Source organism: Anabrus simplex, chromosome 5 (genome assembly GCF_040414725.1).
Source record: "Anabrus simplex isolate iqAnaSimp1 chromosome 5, ASM4041472v1, whole genome shotgun sequence".
Classification (NCBI taxonomy): domain Eukaryota; kingdom Metazoa; phylum Arthropoda; class Insecta; order Orthoptera; family Tettigoniidae; genus Anabrus; species Anabrus simplex.
The window spans coordinates 96,549,987-96,568,874 of NC_090269.1; the positions used below are offsets into that span (position 1 = coordinate 96,549,987).

An 18,888-nucleotide genomic window follows, 5' to 3' on the forward strand; every position below is an offset into this window, starting at 1 on the left:
TCTGCTCTGTTTCTCCCTTCTGCCTGTAGAAGTAGAATGACTGTGCAACTTGCACTTGGCAGGAGATACAACAATGCTGGCCATGTTTTAGTGCCTACGGCTCAGCAACTGATGTGTTGAACTCGGCAGTGGGATACGTTAGTTGGGCAACTGTGCAGTAATACAATGTGCAGACCCACCCCCTTCCGCTTGTCTGGTCACGTAGCAGTGCGATCGGAGGTTAAAAAAAAAATTACCCTCGTACCGTATGTTCACTCGGAATTCTCATATACATATCTACATAGACGGAAACAAATGTATCACAACTTCAGTTAAACATCAGCTGTTTCATTCTAGATTCTCTAACATGTAACTTTCCACTGTTAGAATTTGTGGCAGACTGTTTTAATATGGCAATGACTTTCCTGCTTTGTTGAACCCCATTTTTGTCAATATTCTTGCATTCATGCTGGGCAACTCCCAACATTGCATACACGCAACATTGATATTGTATAATGTAATGCTGGAGGTGTAATAATATTAAATGAAAGCAGTTTTGTATCAAATATAAAGTTATACAGTTCAATAAATGCCAGGAATAATGTTATACTTTGAATATATACATTAATATGCACTGCCGAAACACATTGAAAATGGACACATTGGGTAAATTGTGAAATGTGACCATGCAAATACAGAGGTAAGGGACATTCCGTAGTATGTATATGATGAATATGACAATATATTCTTTAGGTCTTTTTTTTTTTTTGTGATTGGGTAGGGAGTAAAGTAGTTGTTGCTTTGAAGCAATGTTGGGAAGAAATGGGTTAGGTATGAGGGTTGTATGATTGCTTTGGTGTTGCAGTCTGTTGGCCACATTTACAGATGGTTGGTTTCTTTGTATCTGCCAACGTTGCTGTGTATGGGTGTGAGCGTGCCTCCTACCCGGAGGCACTGGGTTTGATTCCCAGCCAGGTCAGGGATTTTTACTTGGGTCTGAGGGTTCGTTCAACTTACATGAGAACAATTGAAGATCGTATCTTGACGGTGAGATAGCAGCCAAGAATATCAGCCTAGAGGATTTTTTTGCTCTGAGCATGCGTTACCTCGTAATTTGCAAGGCCTTTGGGCCAAGCAGTGGTCGATTGGTAGACCCTTCAGGGAGGAAGTGCTATGAATTAAAAGAAAAAAATTCTTTGTATATGTTTAGACAGTGGTTGAATAAATGCATGTATCTTCTGTTTCTTGGGTGGAAACACCAACACACTGTTGTGTTCATGGCTTTCTCATTCAAGTGTTGTGTGTTTCATGAGAAAATTCTTATGTTTGTGAAAGAGATTAATTTGCACATATGATGCAAGTGATGTTAGGAATTTGGGGGAAAGGTTGGAAAGTGATAAGAGCTCTTTCTTTGGCATTTTTGCATTAGTAGTGTGCAGACATCAGATGTGGTATGATGATGATCAGCGTGTTATTTAACCCCTTGACACTGACCCCCATATGTTTTATAGACTTCTTTTTCTTTACATGCTGCCAACCTCCATACATGGTATAGACTCCTGTGGGCCTAAATTAATTTTAGCCGGGCTGAGTGGCTCAGACGGTTGAGGCGCTGGCCTTCTGACCCCAACTTGGCAGGTTCGATCCTGGCTCAGGTGCTCAAATACGTCAGCCTCGTGTCGGTAGATTTACTGGTACGTGAAAGAACTCCTGCGGGACTAAATTTAGGCACCTCGGCGTCTCCAAAAACCATAAAAGAGTAGTTAGTGGGACGTAAAGCAAATAGCATTATTATAAATTAATTTTATTCTAGCTTGTAATGTTTTAAAGTTGTCGAGATGGAAATGCTATATCCCTGTCTTCCTTGTATGTATGAATCAGCCCAAATCAGAGTTTTTTTCTCTCTCTTTCTAAAGTGTCTGAGATAGTCTGACCTCTTCCCTCTTGAAAGCATATAGGCTTAAATTTCTACTGCATTCTAGCAGATGTATGTTTCATTACAGGATGTTTCCTTATGTAGATTGATAGTCTAAAATCACCATCTCTTCACTGATATGAATATTGACATCATCTGGTGAGAACTCCTATAATTCAATGCCTTGGAACCTCTTATGACTTGTAATGACTTTACTCGCTGCCAGTTTGAAATACGATATTGCGTGGCGTAGAAGCATGGCATGGTGCAGTTTGAATGAAAGAGAAGTAATTAAGTTGTAATAAATCAGATAACCAGCACTACACCAGACTGAACTGAGCAAAGCAAGTGGACAGATAACATAAGGAATGGGAGGGCATGATTTGCACGGCCAAGTAATGGACGACAAAACATACCAAAGTATATGCCCTCTTTCACATGAACTAATCGTCCCATTAACCTGGGATTTGTGCTATATAAATCTTTGAACTATTGTTCTCGGTTCTTCTGCTCAAAGTTCCGGAGGCAACAATTAGCCCAGTTTTCATTGCATTGTGAAACAACCCATGCAAATACAAGAACGTCACTTTCATTCCGTACAAAATGTGAAGGGTCTCTTCTCTCTTATTACACTATAAGGTAAATATAAAGTTAGTGAATGTAAACTACATTCTTTTGAGTTTCTACTCTAAACATTTAAAAATAATCTGAGCTAAACTGTTGTAACTTTTTTTTTTTTAAGAGATCGCTGCATTTTCTTAGTGCTCACATCTAAATCACCTCTGTCAGCTGGGTAAAGCTGCACTCAGATGTTCCCATTTCACTGTGATGTTAAAGAAAAAAACTTGCACAACCCACCTATATAAAAAGTGATCATATCTGTGAAAAGTGCACATGGTGAAACTCATTTGTGGGGACCTCTTATAAGTGCAAATATATTATTTTATTAGACTGTCACTTCAGTTGGTCGGCTTGGGTTCACTTGATGAAATTATTCTCATCATATTACTGTACATTCTAGGAGTCATAAACAGCTTCAAGCAGCACTGTTATTTACAGTAATGTATCTTGTTTATTTTTCTGCAGGAATCGTTGCTGCTCGCAAGGTGTATGAGACTCTAAGCATTCAGCCACCGTACTGTCTAGAACTTCACAACAAAATGGCTGCTCTCGAATGCATGCAGCCTGATATCAATGTGAAACAGATTCGCAAATGCTATGAGGTGGCTTGTGAGCAATTTGGGAAGAATAACACAGGTAACTTGCTTATTACAGAAATGTATTTACTTGAATTATTGTCCCCTTTTTCATCCGTTTCATCTATATATATAAAATAAGAGTTTTGTCTGTACATTGCTCAGAATTTAAAAAGAATGTATTTCTGTATCGGTCATGTCCACAGTAACAAGGAAATGCATTTTTTACTTTTCCGTAATGAATGTATGTATGTATGTATGTATGTACACGTATCACGAGAAAACGGCTGAAGAGAATTGAATGAAAATCGGTATGTGAAGTCGGAGGATGAGCCACTACAATCTAGGCTACAAATCATTTTATTCACGTTGAGTGAAATGATAGTTTAGGGGAAGGCCTAAAATTTAATTCTCAAATATTGATAATATTAGTGGTCCTATCGATAAATACTGCATAACTAAAGTTATATAGAATTAAATTTCTGATCATTTATATCAAACATTGTTCCGTACAGGCTACACAGATATTAATGAATTTGTATTCTTTTTGTAAGTCCAAATCAACGCCGAGTCACGAGAAAATGGGTGAACAAAATTTAATGAAAATTGGTATATAGAGTTGGGGAATAAGAAACTACAGTCTAAATTATAAACAATTTTATTCACCCTGGTACGTAACACACTGGTTCATAGTTATACCAGCTATTCGATCCCTACTCTTACACGCTGTTTTGAATAAGCAGTCTGCACATTTAAGGCAGAGGCTCAGTAGAAGTAGTATGACCTGGTCTAGAATTACAATTTAGGCCTATTCCAAATTATACCACCACAATTCAGTAAATAACTCAAAATTCAACCCTGAAAAGAGCCGTTTCTTAAGAAGAGCTTCTTCTGCTTCACTGTTATTGAATCTACATTCATTTTATTCTAAATTAGCAGTGAAGAGGGGCTTTCTTCTCTGGCTTGGAGGAAGAATTTGCCTCCAAGTGAGATAGATTTTTCCGCCGCCAGTGTAGTGAATTGAGATTTTCCGACTCATCGGGTACTCCTAGGAAACAGATTAGTAAAAGGGCATAGTGTATGCCCTGGGACTTTCCACCATTCGGACCACCTCCCCCTCCCAAGAAAGGATGAAGAGTGTTCACGGCTGTTTGCGGTCTGGTCATTCCAGCTCTGGAACTTTGGACTGTTAGATCGGCAGCGTAGTACTGTTCGTTAAAAGAAAATGTGTGGTTTTTCATTTGATCGAGTATTTCATACGAAAGCATTGCTTTTACTCGCGCCATTCCTACTGACGTCATTGTAATGACCTATGTTAATTTCAGTTGGGATAACCACTAAGACAGTCTTTCTGAGGATGTAAATAGGCAGGTGGAGAGTGAGTGTCTGCCATTATGAAATTCTCCAACCTGATGTGACTGACGGTAGGCAAGCGGGCCTACCATTACAATGAAAATTCCCTAACCCACTCTTCACATGAGAAAAGACATTTGGTGATTTCCCCATCGCATTTCTAGAGTAACGTTAAGAGCTATGCAATTTAATACAGACTTGCTCACAATGTGTACACTACCTAACCTAGAATTCTGCATACAATGTAGAACTCCGTAGCGAAGCACAGGTACATCAGCTAGTCTAAAATATATGGTAAGGAGATAAATGTGTGATATTTTCTAATACGAGCAAAAATTTATGATGATAGTTTAAAGGAGAATATGTAAAGTACAGTAGAAGTCCGTTATGGGGAGAATTCATAATAGCAAAAAAAAAATACTTGTAGTGGATTGTCGTTATATCTGATTTTTCATAATAAAAGTGGGGGAGGAACCTGTACACATTAAAATTGGTATGAAATGGCAATCATTTTGCTCAAAACTTGTGTTTTCGAGGATGATATCCACACTACGGCTTGTTTGTTATTTTTCAAAATCCGAATCCGATACTACGTGAAAGTTTATGTTCGGTTTCAGTCTGAAAATATTGTACTGTCATTCCAGAGGCCTCTGCGGCAACCGTATGTATTCTTCTTCAAACAACTTGAACTTTCACTTGATGAAATTATTCTCGCCGTATTACTGTATATTCTAGGAGTCATAAACAACCTTTCCAAAATTTAACCCGACGCGAGAAAATATAAACTAACCTCTGTGAAATCAATGATGCACTCCGCTATATCTTGAGGTGTATCCCATTCTTACTTAACTGCAGTATTTAGCATTCAAATTAAGCGATCGTTTTCTTCAGCCTTTATTTTTAATGAGCCAACAACTGCTGTCGGACACGTTATTCACGCACTTATATTACGAAAACATGTCCTCTTTCATTTTCACTTTTCTTTACGGAACAGCAGTCGACGGGTATTACCAATAGACTCCGACATCGCCTTCGAATGCCAACGAGAGAGCTTGCTAGTGGGCATAGTGAGGAAACTATACCGAAGATGATTGACCACATGCAATATAGCAGCTGGGTGCATAAATATTAGTACCGGAAAAAATCGTGCACGCTTAATCGCTCGTAATAATGGATTTGTCATTGTTGAGGCTCTCGCTGTAACCGAAGGATAATGCACAATTTAATATAGGAATTTTGAAGGGACAGAAAATATCTGATGTTATAATGGGGTTCTCATTATAGCGGACTTCTACTGTAATGAGAACCAAAATATATAAATCAATATTTATTATTATTGATGGTGATGATGGTGATGGTGGTGATAAGGGTAAAAGAACCACTGTGGGTTGAAGGGCTGAATTTGCCTGCTGTAAGGGTTTGCTCTAGAAGGCTTCTAAATAGGAAGATATAAGTAACAGAAAGAGACAAACAACTTTTTGTTCCTTTCCATTTCTTATACTGACCCGTGGGGGTTCCTTTTATCTTTTTGTGTTCTGTGTTTCTAGTCTTTTACCCCCTGTATTATTTTTCTTTTTCTCTCTTCCCCTTTCCTGTGCTCACCCCACTTTCTTCTAACTGAAACATAACTCTGTTTTCAGTCGATGGAGTACAGTCAACTCCCTGTTGTTGCCACCCGATATACCGCTGGCCACCACCCTCGGTCTTGCCTGTGACTAGCAACAAACAGATATTGCTGATGAAAGTGGCATAGTAACAATGGCGATATAATACCACCCCCATGTACCGCCATCCGCCATTGCTAGTACAGGTACAGACGTGTTGTACAGTTTTAAATGTGTACTCGATATACTGCCATATGTTGATTTAAAATTATTGGCAGGAACCCAAACACTTTATCTTCAAATGGAAACATGACTCTAACCTAATCCGTTAGGAATGGGAATAGGCTGTTTGCTACAGACTCTCATCAGTAGTCATTATCTCGAGTGGTGGAGCGCAGGGGATTTACTGGACCTGCGCAGGAAGAATGATCATGAGGTACAATGGAAATTTCCTTACAAATTATCACTGTGAACTGTTTCTGAGAATAGCTTTGGAACCCTGGACAAAATAGTTTGACTTTAAACACTAAAAAGCATAGCATAAGCTCACCTTCACCTTTTGCGAACTTCAGTCCTGTCTCTATTATCTGCCCTGTGCGCGCAAGTCTCTATAATGAATAAACAAATAACATTAAGTGTATGAGAGAAACAAGAGGTGTGAGCTTATAAAGAAAAGTATCCTGCTAGTCAACAGAACACTGCAAGCCATTTTTCATTGTTGTGTGGTGAAATCATAAGGAGATGAAGTATTTCGAGACATTCTAATTAAAAAAGTAAGTGGATGGATGAAACATCTGTCAGCCAGAAACTGAAAACCTGCTAAATGTGAGAAACTAGAACAAGTTTTGGTTATTTGGATATCCCAATTCAACGCAAAAAAGCGATCTACAACCATTGAGGTCGTTAAGGAACAAGCAGAGCTTATTGGTGACAAATTGGGTTGTGTAGACACAGCATACAGCAATGTACGTCGTATTTCATTTTAAAAAATGCAATGGGCTAACGCAGAGTATAGAGCATGGTGAGGTGGCAGAAGATGACCTGGCGGTTGTACAGAGGGCTGCGAAAACCTTTCAGCAATCATTAAAAATGACGATGTCAGTGATTCGTATAATATGGATGAAACTGCTTTATATTATTGCATGCAACCTGATAAAACAATATCAAAATGCTACTGTAAGGAGTTGTTACTGAGCTCGATAGCTGCAGTCGCTTAAGTGCGTCCAGTATCCAGTAATTGGGAGATAGTGGCTTTGAGCCCCACTGTCGGCAGCCCTGAAGATGGTTTTATGTGGTTTCCCATTTTCACACCAGGCAAATGCCAGGGCTGTACCTTAATTCAGGCCACGGCTGCTTCCTTCCAATTCCTAGGCCTTTGCAAGAAATCAAGGACAGAATAACAGTTTTTGTACCATTTCAGCCTTTGGACATGGGAATAACAAAATGTTCCAATGCAAATTATAGGTGGTATCAAGTAAAAAACAAGCTAATGATGGGGATTCAGTTGTCAGTGTGTCAAAGTATGCTCTGTTGTATATCACAGTTGCATGGGGAGGAGTTTCAGCTACAACAGGAAGGAATATTATTATTATTATTATTATTATTATTATTATTATTATTATTATTATTATTATTATTATTATTATTATTATTATTATTATTATTATTATTATTATTATTATTATTATTATTATTATTATTATTATTATTATTATTATTATTATTATTATTATTATTATTATTATTATTATTATTATTATTATTATTATTATTATTATTATTATTATTATTATTATTATTATTATTATTATTCCTCAAAAGACTGAGGTTGCCAAACTGACGGATATCATACAACATAAATTTAGTCCCTAATCTAATTATAGTACAGAGTAAAAACCAGTAATTCTATTGATGATGTAGAGAAAACAAAGAAGCATTACTTTAATTGATTTAATTAAGTGGGTGGAGTGTAGAGGTGATGCCTCGAGATCGATATTGAGGCTTTCAATGTTTGTATGCCCCAGCTCACAATAGTCTCACTCAGCACGCCAAAGAGTTGTAAGTAGTTTAGGAATGGTGCTCCCTGCACCCAGCATGAGCCCTATGATCTCGATGTCCTCAAGATTGTACTTATTGAGTTAATATGGAATGGTTGATGAATGTATTCTCTTTTTTTCTTCATCTACTTCAGTGGGCTGTTGTGCATCTACTTCAAATCTGACTGTCATTTCGAGAATGAAACCTTTTTGGCTCCCGGGTTTGAAGGAGATCATGGTGATTCGTCTTGTTCCACTGTCAACTGTGAGGCCATAGACCTCTTCATGTACTAGATACCCTTGACCATGTAGAGTATTGGCCAAGGAAGACTGGCTGTGATGGTGTCTGGTGTTCCGTAGGCATTCGCTGAATGGGCAGGATCCTAAGGCGTGTGCCCAAGTTTCAATCTCACTGCATCATCTTCAGTTGCTGTCTTTGGATCTGCTTGGTATGGTGCTCATAGGAGCTACATTCGCTGTCATTTTGAGAGCATCTTTCCGCTCGGTGCTTGTGATTCCGTCCTGTTTTCTTATCCACCGTTGGCTGGAGTAAACTCTTGAGATAGACATATGCCTTTGCATTTCTGGTTTAATAGGAATCCTTTTTTATATTCCTTGTCTCTTGAACATTTTCCCACTGGAACAACTCACAGGATGTTACAGCTATTGATCTGTTCTAGAGCTGCTTCCCACCTTGCAGGTGAAAGACCCAGAGCTTCAACTGCTTTGGCAGAATAGATCATTGGATCTGGTGTGTCAGCTGGAAGTGATAAAATCTCCTTGAGAATACTCTTAATCATTTTGTTGGCATCATCTAAAAATTGTTTGGAAATTTTTTTCCAGTGGGGTGGAAAGGAACTGATATATCAATGTGGGACACAAGGATGAATTTAAGATGTTAAACTTTTGATGAGGATGTAGCCCAGGAGAAGTTGCCAGGGCGTTTAGTTTCTTTTGCATTAGTGTGATAGATTGCTTAGGATCAAATACAATAGTGTCACCAAAGTTAATTCCCGGGTATTTAATGCATTCAGATCCAAAAATGCACCATATAGTTGTTCTGTTTGATATTCATAGGTTCCCACTGCTGATTTTTCCTTTATTAATGTTGATAGCTATGATTTGTTTGCATTTATTTTCAACCCTGATTCCTGAAATCTTTCAATTGTTAAGTTAGCGATTTGGAGAGCTGATTGCTTGGTTTTTTTTTTCAATTATTACAGTATCATCAGCAAAGCGCAAAATTGTCAGTGGAGTTAACCCATCACCCATAGTGTCATTAGATACATTGTTTTCACTGAATTCTCTAAATATGTGGTCAGTAGTGATATTGTATAAGATAGGTGATAACAGGGACCCTTGCATTACACCACAATGCAAAATGATAGGTTTAGTCCTTCTCAGATTGACCTAGATACAGGTGGAATTATTTTTTTGCAGATTGCAAATTATTTTTGTTAATTGAGAGGGGCATTCGAAAGAAGTGGCCGACATTGTCAAAGGCTTTACTTATGTTGAGGAAAATGAGACAATCGGGTGATGTACTGAAACCTCTCTGATGCTCTGATGCTCACTGAATTGCACAAAAAGCTTAAACCTGGTCTTAACAACCCTTTCAATAATATGTCGTAATACGGAACATATAGTTATAAGTCTCCAGTATGACGGATTAGCTCGTCTCCTCCTCTGAAAAGCAAGATTGTACAAGCCTGATGGAAAAGTGTTGGAACGAACCCAGTATTTAACATTGTCATCGTGATTTTTGCGATTGTGTTAGATACTAGGTTGTCCTTGACTGCTCGGTCTATAAGATTGTCTGGACTGGGGGGCTGTATCAACTGCCATTTTACTTGTCGCATGAATTACCTCTTCTTTGCTTATCATATCTCATAAGATTCGTCAAGTGATATCCGCTGCGCTTCATTAATGCAATCTGGATACTCCTCCCGTATGTAATTATTAGGATTAGAAAAGATGGAAGAGAAATGGTCATCAATATTTTGAACACTTAAATTTCAAGTTGGCATTTGTTGGTTGAGAACTTTTCTTATGGCTTTTCTCCTTTGGTTGTAATAGAGAAACTGCATTTCTTCATATTTGTATTTATTGTGCTTCTTCTCTTGGCCCCTTTTGGTTGCGCATTATAGGCTAGATTGATTTCTGTAAGATTTGTTAATTAGAGCATCACATTTAGCCTTCCTAGCTTCAAAGTGTCTTGTGGCAGGGTGTTTTGGACCTGGGAGAAGGTTTATTGATTTGGGCAAGAATTCGGCAAATCCATTTCCGGCTGTGTCAAAATCAAGTGTAATTCCATTATAAAAGCATTCCATTGTGTAAGGTCTTTTTTATACTGGTATATGGGACTTAGTTCATTCATTGGGTCTTCATCTTGCAGTTCTGTGTCTGGTATCTGCTCACATTCTATACTTCCGGTGGATGGTTGCAGAACGTGACTGCTGTCTGTCTGCCTGGATGCAATACTTTGTCTATACGCCTCTGGATGAGCCCGACTTATATCTGTATTGACCCTGAGATGTAGCTTTTCGCAATGGGGACAAGGAGATCGGTTGTCAGTACATACTATGTAATAGGCCTACCAGTGTCGCTGATCCTCGTGGACCCTACGGTAGTTTGTGTTGAGAATTGGGCCATGTTGGTTATAGCCGGTTATGGTGCCTAGTATTGAATGATAAAAAATAATACGGTTAGTCTTCTTATAAAACTGGATATACTTAACATTAATACAGACTAAACAAGATTCCGAAGGTCTCTAAATTAATTCAGTGGTAGCAGTTTATGACTAAACTAAATGATTAAAATGACATTAAGATGAAGGAACTGCACAGCATAGGTTGAATATGTAAGCTCTAGACATTGCACATATATGTAGAAAAAGGAAACAGGCTGAAATGTCATAGTTAATGCGAGCGCCGCCGAGGTGTCGTTGTTTGACACACATTTTTTCTCTTTGGTGACCACCAAATGGAAAAGGTACAGTATAGTCAATAGCTAACAATACGAAAACAAAATGGCCGGCACATAAGGCACAATATAAACTTCAACTACAATGCAAGAATCTCAAACACAAGATCATGGGCCCTGGAGGTAACACCATCCAACTTAAAAAACACAATAACAAATCAGAAAATCACTCCACAAACCTCTAAATATTTGTTATTTGGAAGATCTCAAGGTGAATGCTCTGTCAGGAATGCAAAGGATAACCTTTACAACCAAAGCCACAAGCATTAGAGGAAACTCTTGAACATTTTCCCACTGGAACAACTCACAGCAGAACTCAGAAGAGCCATTGTTTCAGAAACTTCCCACTGATGAGATGATTGACTTAGTGAAACCACCAGAAAGTTGAAGAAACAGTAAAAATGAAAGTGAAATACCTGAGTTGGTGCATCAAAAGATCACTACTAGAGAAGCTGAAGAGTGTGTAGAACATTTGCATGGTTATTTTGAACAGAATTCTTTTTCACTGGGAACGTATGATCACCTCATTGCCCCATTTATTCAACTATTTCAGCTTGCAGTGAGATCCGTAATGTTCAATCCAAAATAGATTCATTTTTCAGAAGGGTTTAATGTGTAGGTACAGTGCTGTGTGTATATCAGATATGTACCTTATACTCCATTGAAATTATTTTTCATACTTTGTTAAATGTACTTCACTGTGCTTATGATAACTATAAAATCTGCTTGTAACATCTGTCACGGTATTGTAGGAATACAAAGTACCTAGATAAATTAAATGTTGAATTAACATGTTGAAGACAATGTCGCTGCTTGTGGGCTAACGGACGTTCATACAAAATATCGTATGTTACCCCTCATGGAGTGACATGGTACTGTGTCCAGGCCTTTAGGCTGTTGTGCGAAACTAGCGCTACCATTCGCTGTTGTATTACTTTGCTTGTTCACGTAAGGTGTTCATAGAGTGCAGTGCGGTGCCCATTTCTTTCTCAGCACGCATTGCACAACAGACAGTTGAATTTCACTTACCATCAGAATTTAATTATTAACCCTCCAAGTGCTGATCGTTTCACTCTTAAGTACTGAGTATTCTTAAGGCAGTGTGCAGACACATTAAAAAAAATTTATAATGAATATAAATTTGTAACTACATATGGCATATTATATATCAATTTGTTCAGGAAGAATTAGAAAATAAGATAATAGTAGGATGTTATACTTACAGGTATCCAGTAAAACAGTAAAAGTATAATGGATGATTGGTCATATTAAAAAAAAAAAAAAAAAAAAAAAAAAAAAAAAAAAAAAAAAAAAAAAAAAAATCTAAAATATATTCCAATTTTTGAGGTTGATCACATGCACTACATTATCTGAAATTAAATAAATTAAATTCCAAGATATACAAAATGTGCCAGATTTCATTACAAGCACAATATTGCACTATATTAGAAACTTCAATGAATAATAAAAACATTCACAGGTAAAAAGACTCGGAGAGAGTCTGTTGTGGTGGGTCATTAGGTCTAGATGTGCCTGGTAGGGTTAGTATGTTTGGATTGTTTACATCACTACTTGACGCACCACTATAGTCATGGGTGTCTAAATTAGGGTCATATTCTTCGCTACTTCCAGAAGAAAAGTTGTCTAATGATAAATCATCAGAAAAATCTTCTACATTACCGATGTCATCTTCACTTTCATCACTCCCAAGCTCCTCCAATGCTTCTCTAATTGCACTTGAAACCACTTAGTTCACTTATGTTTATATTATAATAATCACTAAACTAAAATAAACCAATCAAAATAGAGTAAATCAGGCACACAATTATCACAAATTGACTAGCAAACAATAACCTTCAAATGTTCGAAGCATCTGGACCGTTTGAGTAGACCTAAACAAAGACCAGTTCACAGCTGACAAGATTGCCGCTTACTGCTTTCCTTCCCCAACCAAAGACCCACTTGCACTGCCTACCAGATAGAGAATTTCATTTTGCAGCAAGAATATTCGTAAAATCGATTGTTATACCGATTTTACAAGTTATATCGATTTTACAAATCGTCTCACTGCAAGACGATAGCACTTGAGCTAGGATCCGAATCATGTCATAGCGAGACGACAGCACTTGGAGGGTTAATGACAATGAAAATAATGTGGATTGGAGTCTGTTATTGATTTATTCTTGCATACTATTGTTTCATAACTTCAGAAATGATTATTAATAGACCTACAATGCTCCATTGTTCTAAGGAAAGTTAAAATTACAAAAGAAAATAATACAGGTGATGATATATCATGCTGGTCATTGGACTTAGGACATAGTATAAATGATATGAAAAGATAACAGTTTTTGCAAGATACACATCACTTCTGTACAAACTCATAGTGAGGTACACATAAGAATGCTTTGTCTAGGCAAGATTTACAGAATGTTGTTACTTTCTTCGCTTTCCTTGAAGCCTTTCGACCTCCAGTTTCCGTAGCCTCTTTGTAGCATACGCTGCATATTTTTTTCTCTTCCATGTGGAATTTCCAGCCTTTTCAGTTTCTTCCTTCTCCACAAGGAGATGGATACCACGATTGTGACAAGGTGTTTCTACTGCATCTGACAAACACATCAGTTCAAGAACACATTAATTTCTCCTGCAAGGTAGCGATAGCCATTTTCTGCAGCTTTGGCACTGTTTTTGATAGTTTCTGAATAGAGTCCACAAATTCACCAAGCTTGTTCCAATTAGTAGTTCCGTCGCTACCTTGTGATACCATCCGACAGTTTTCCGAACAGATGTATTATAGGACAATAGCTGATCAGATACATCAGCGCCAGGCTTTGCTTTGTTGTAGTCAATAACTAAAGATGGTTTAAAAATGTCCATGTTATTCTTGTCAAGTTTTCCTGAAGGAGCCCAACTCGTTTCTTCCGCAAGGTACCAATCAGATGAGTGCGTCTAGGTAGGAGTTTATTCACCAGATCAACTGGCATGTAGAAATTGTCCATGAACAAAGTTGAACTGCTGTCTAAATAAGGATCCATAAGTTCCATCACAACAGCTATAGCATGTGGTAGTCCAGGGTTAGCAATTGTCCCTTTGCTGCAGTACACTTTTGTGGTGTAGATATGGCCGCCTGTATTACATAGTTTGAATACCTTCACTCCATATTTATGAGCCTTGTTTGGAATGAATTGGCGAAATATTAGCCTTCCCCTGAAAGGGATCATAGATTCATCAATGACTAGTGTTTCTTGTAGCTCATTCAGGTCTTTGAAATTCTTATTGAGCTTAAGAATAAGAGGTGCAGTTTTATACAACCTGTCTTGAGCTTGGTTCGCTTCACTGTTGAAATGCCAGAAACACAAAATCAGTAAGAATTTGTCCCCCTTCATTACATGACCCCAAACATAGTTTTTATACAGTCTGTTCTTTCTTGACCGATAATTATGTAGTTTGGGAAACAGTGCTAAGCCCATCTACATCAATAAGTCTAAGAACTCTTTCATGTCAGCACAGCTGATATCTGTCCACTGAGTGAATCTATTCTGCCTACTCATATATTTCCCTTGCAACACATTCCTTGCATTTTCATTGGTCTCATGCACCATCACATTGATATCGTCAGTAACTATCGCATGATAGAAATCAACTGGTTGAGATTTAGCACTCGGAGGAAATTTTAAACCGGGGCTACATGTGAATAAAAAGTTTTTTCTGCAAATCTGAGAATGTTCCCAAGTAATTGTCACTGCCTGGTGATATGGTTGAATTGTTGCACGATACAGCACCAGATACTTCGCTAGTGTCCTCACTACACAAACTAGTATCCAATTCTGACTCTGGAAAAGTGGCCTCACATTGCAGATCTGAAGTGTCAACATCACTTGATTCGGCACTCGACCCCTTTTCAAGTTCTTCTATCTCTCTGTCGGTAATAATGGCTTACTCGACAGAGAAACACATATATCATGAATTACATTCTTGTCAAAAAACTGTAAATTACAAGGAATTTGTTGAAAGGCACGTAAACCAACAGCTCACAACACAGAGCACAGTGTTCCACAACAACAAAGGAAGAAATGCTGTCACCCCTACAGGGTGTGTTGCATTGCCAACCTAATAACCAAATGTCACCCCAATAGGGGGACACAAGAATTACATTGAACATAAATTATGTCTTTGATTATCATCTACAAATGAAATTGCACACATTCGTAGCCTAATACAACCTGAAATATGTATATTGCATTTCCGTAGTTTACCACGGTAAAAAGAATACACGCCGACGTTAACATGTTAATACTATTCCAGAAAATCTCTGCACAGTATATTGCTATGCAGCACAAGTCAATCAAATTCACATTTTAAAACGTGACCTTTATTTAATACCACCTTCTTTATTGCGCCAAATGCACTCTGAATCTATAAACTTGACTATATAGTAGTCTGTATTGACTATTTAAGAGTGACAATTCTACCTACACTCTGAACAATTGATGGAATAATAGTGAGGAGAGAGAACTGTACTTCCAAGGTATTTGAAATGCTGAACGATTTCAATTTTGTGCTGCCCAACTCTTGGCTTGACTGCTTCACTTGTTAATAGCTAATATTTCTAAGATATTTATAATGACCATTTACTTAGCTATGTTATCATCATCATCATCATCATCATCATCATCATCATCATCTCGAAACAGTTCCAGTTTCCCGGGTGCGGTGAATGAAAGCTCTCCCCTTTTTTCTGTCCATGTCAGTGTTCTCTTCCATGCCCTGCTGCAATACCTTGCCCAGCTAGATAATTTTTAATCTGATCAATCCATCTCTTCCTTGGCCGACCTGTTAAGAGTTCCTTCTCGTGCCACACACTAGCTGTTCTTTGTGGGTCTATTTTTTTAGATGACTAAATGATTTCAGACTGGCTTTGACACAGATCTCACTAAGGGTAAGTTTATGCTGCAGTTTTGTTGCTAGCACATTGTCAGGCCTTGCTACTTGATATTAGGTGATGATGAAACAAACCAATGGATCTCAATTGGAGCTTTCTCTGGAGCCCAGCTTCTCACTACGCTGCTGGCTGCTGTCCTCACCACATTGATGGTCTCAAAAGAGTTTGTTTTCATAGCCTGGCACGTCAGCGGCTTTCCTGTAATTTGGACTGTGTTTAGTTTTTACAAGGTCACCCACTCTCCCACTTTTTCTCTCTGTGCACTTCACGCAGATGTTCTGTGATCAGTGTTCACTACCTATCTGAACCTGATTTGGTCTTGTGTTGTGCTGTTTAGTTTCTGTTATGAGTGACGATTTGAAACAAATGCTAATGCTGATATCATCTGTCTTTGAATGAAATATGATTAGGAACCAGCGGTATGCAGATCATCATAACATGTTCAAACTGGATAAACTAAGGAATCACGAGAAGATGAGCACTCAGTAGACGTTGTCATACGGTTTATGAGGGGTAGTGGCCTGTTTTATTGTGTTTTAAATTGAAGTTTCTCTTTGTTTTTAATTCATATTTTATTGTCAATGCTTTCATTCTATTGGCTATGTTTTTATTGATCTTTGTGTTTTTAGCTTTTAATTCAAAATAGATAAATGATTTTAAAGGTTTCAAATGGTGAACTCCATGTTTTATTCTCTTCCTTTTTGTTACGTACCACATTTGCCACTGATGAAACGGAACTATCACTCTCAGAATATGAGAACATTTTCACAAGATGATTTTTTCACTACAGCTGAGAGCTTCCAGCATCATGAACTTGGGTCCTTGGCGAGCAGCCTGGCTATAGCCAACAGCGAGGTGCTAGGATGAACATCTATGTGCCAGCAGTGAAGCTGCAGCATAAACGTACCCTAAGGGGTTGTTTAACTTGGACAAAATGGCATATGTCATTGTTCCCTATTTTGTCTCTCCTTGTATTCTGAATCATAAGTCTTAAGAACATTTCCTCTGCTTGTAGTTTGCTGATAATTCTGTTGGTTGAGTGCAAGTTTCTAGATTAAGTGGTAACTGGCAAAAAGAAGTTTCTGTAGAGTATTAATTTTAATCTTAATGGGACTTGCTTACACCAAAGAAGTTTTCTCACTAGAGAATAAAACTGTGCTCCATTTTGCACTCTACTAGTGATTTTTGAAGATGACAGACTATCTGCATATAGTGGAACTGATGTTCTTTTACCAACTTGGATCCATCTAGAGTGGTTAGTACAGATGTTCTCTCGACTAACAGGCAACACTACTGTTTCGAACTTGGTTATCTTAAGACCAAATTGCTTGCATATAGCATTCCAGTCTTTTCTTGTACTTCGGCCTCATTATCATCCCTTATCACATCATCTGCAAAGGCAAGAACTTAACTCTTTTCATTATTTCATCCATTATACTGACATATAAAAGTGGCGATAATGACTTGTGCACCCTGCCTAGTCTCAAACTACTTCAAAGATCCATTGCCTATTTGGACACTACTCCGGCAACTTCATACACCATTTTGACTTCATGAATGAAAGCACATGGTATAGATCTATTCTCAAGGCATTTCCAGATTTCTCTTTGACTCTGTACACTGTCGACGTTTTTTTCCTTTTTCTCAGTGCTTCTCCATGATTATTCTACAGAAAATATTAGATCTGTTGTTGCCTTATTCTTTCTGAAACCATGCTGGTTCTTAACCTCTCTTCTATGATTCGTTCCATTATTTTGTGTCCGTGAGATAGAAGAGTGATACTCCTGTAGTTGCTGGTTTTCCGTCTGTTTCCTTTCTTAAGTAGAGGGACGATGACTCTTGAAGTCCAGTCGTCAGGTAGTTTTTCTTCTTTTCAAACTGTGTTTAGGATTCTTAAACAGCCAATGCAATCCTTGCACTCCAGCAGCCTTGATCATGTCAGCGCTTACTTCATCTGTGCCTGTTTCCTTGGCTTTACTCGTGTTCTTTAGGGCATTGTCATTCCAAATGATGATTTCATCTTTTTTCCAAGACCTTTATTCCTTCGTAGTTGTTTTTATTACTTCTCACCACTAGATATAACAGTTTCTTGTTGTTCTTGCTGCCTTCTTCTAGTTTTTGTGCAAATTCAGCCCAGGTTTTCTCTTTCTCATTAGGAATCTTTTCACTTTGAGCTTCAGGTCTCTGTAAAGCTGAGTTCTTCTAACTTCTCTTCATTCCTTGCCACACCTTTCTGACATTCTTTCTGTCTGTTTCCTCATTTCATTTCTCACCTTTATTGCTGTTTGGACAGTTTCATTCCACCATGGGGTTTCTCTCTCTCTTACTCTGCTACTTGTTTTGCTAACAATATTGACTGCAGTGTCTACCAGGATTTTCTTAAATCCAAACCATTCTTCTTAAATTGTTCATACTTCATATTTGGGCAGTATGTCTCTAATTTTCATCTGTTATTCAGACCTCTTTTCTGGTTTTTCAAATTCCCAAACTTTTTATTGATCCTACTTCATATTTGGGCAGTTTGTCTCTAATTTTCATCTGGTATTCAGACCTCTTTTCTGGTTTTTCAAATTCCCAAATTTTATCTTTAGTTTATGCCTGGTATTTTTTTTTTTCCTTTCCTCGCCGTGATGTTTCCTAAGGTGGCTACTAGTAACCTGTGGTCACTACCTAGACTTTCTCCTGGCGGTACTTTCACATCTCTATTAAATGTTCCAGCCTCTTTATCTGCAATGACAGTCAATAAGAGATTTTTGTCCTCCATTCTAGCTGTACCTTGTGATCTTATAACTGTGCTGCTTTTTGAACTAGGTGTTCTTGATTACTAGGTTGTTTCATATTTTTAAAGTCAAGGAGACATTCACCCTTGTGGTTCGTATTT

At 37.9% G+C, this 18,888-nt stretch overlaps 1 protein-coding gene across 2 annotated transcripts in view; it reads left to right on the forward strand.

Annotated features, from left to right (window-relative positions):
• Positions 1 to 18,888, forward strand: part of LOC136873791 (U3 small nucleolar RNA-associated protein 6 homolog) — a 228,371-nt gene that overhangs the window by 140,915 nt on the left and 68,568 nt on the right. For both annotated transcript variants that reach the window (XM_067147025.2, XM_067147024.2), the window contains exon 10: positions 2,981 to 3,151. In XM_067147025.2, the coding sequence (XP_067003126.1) occupies positions 2,981 to 3,151 (171 nt within the window). The remainder of the gene's footprint in view (positions 1 to 2,980; positions 3,152 to 18,888) is intronic.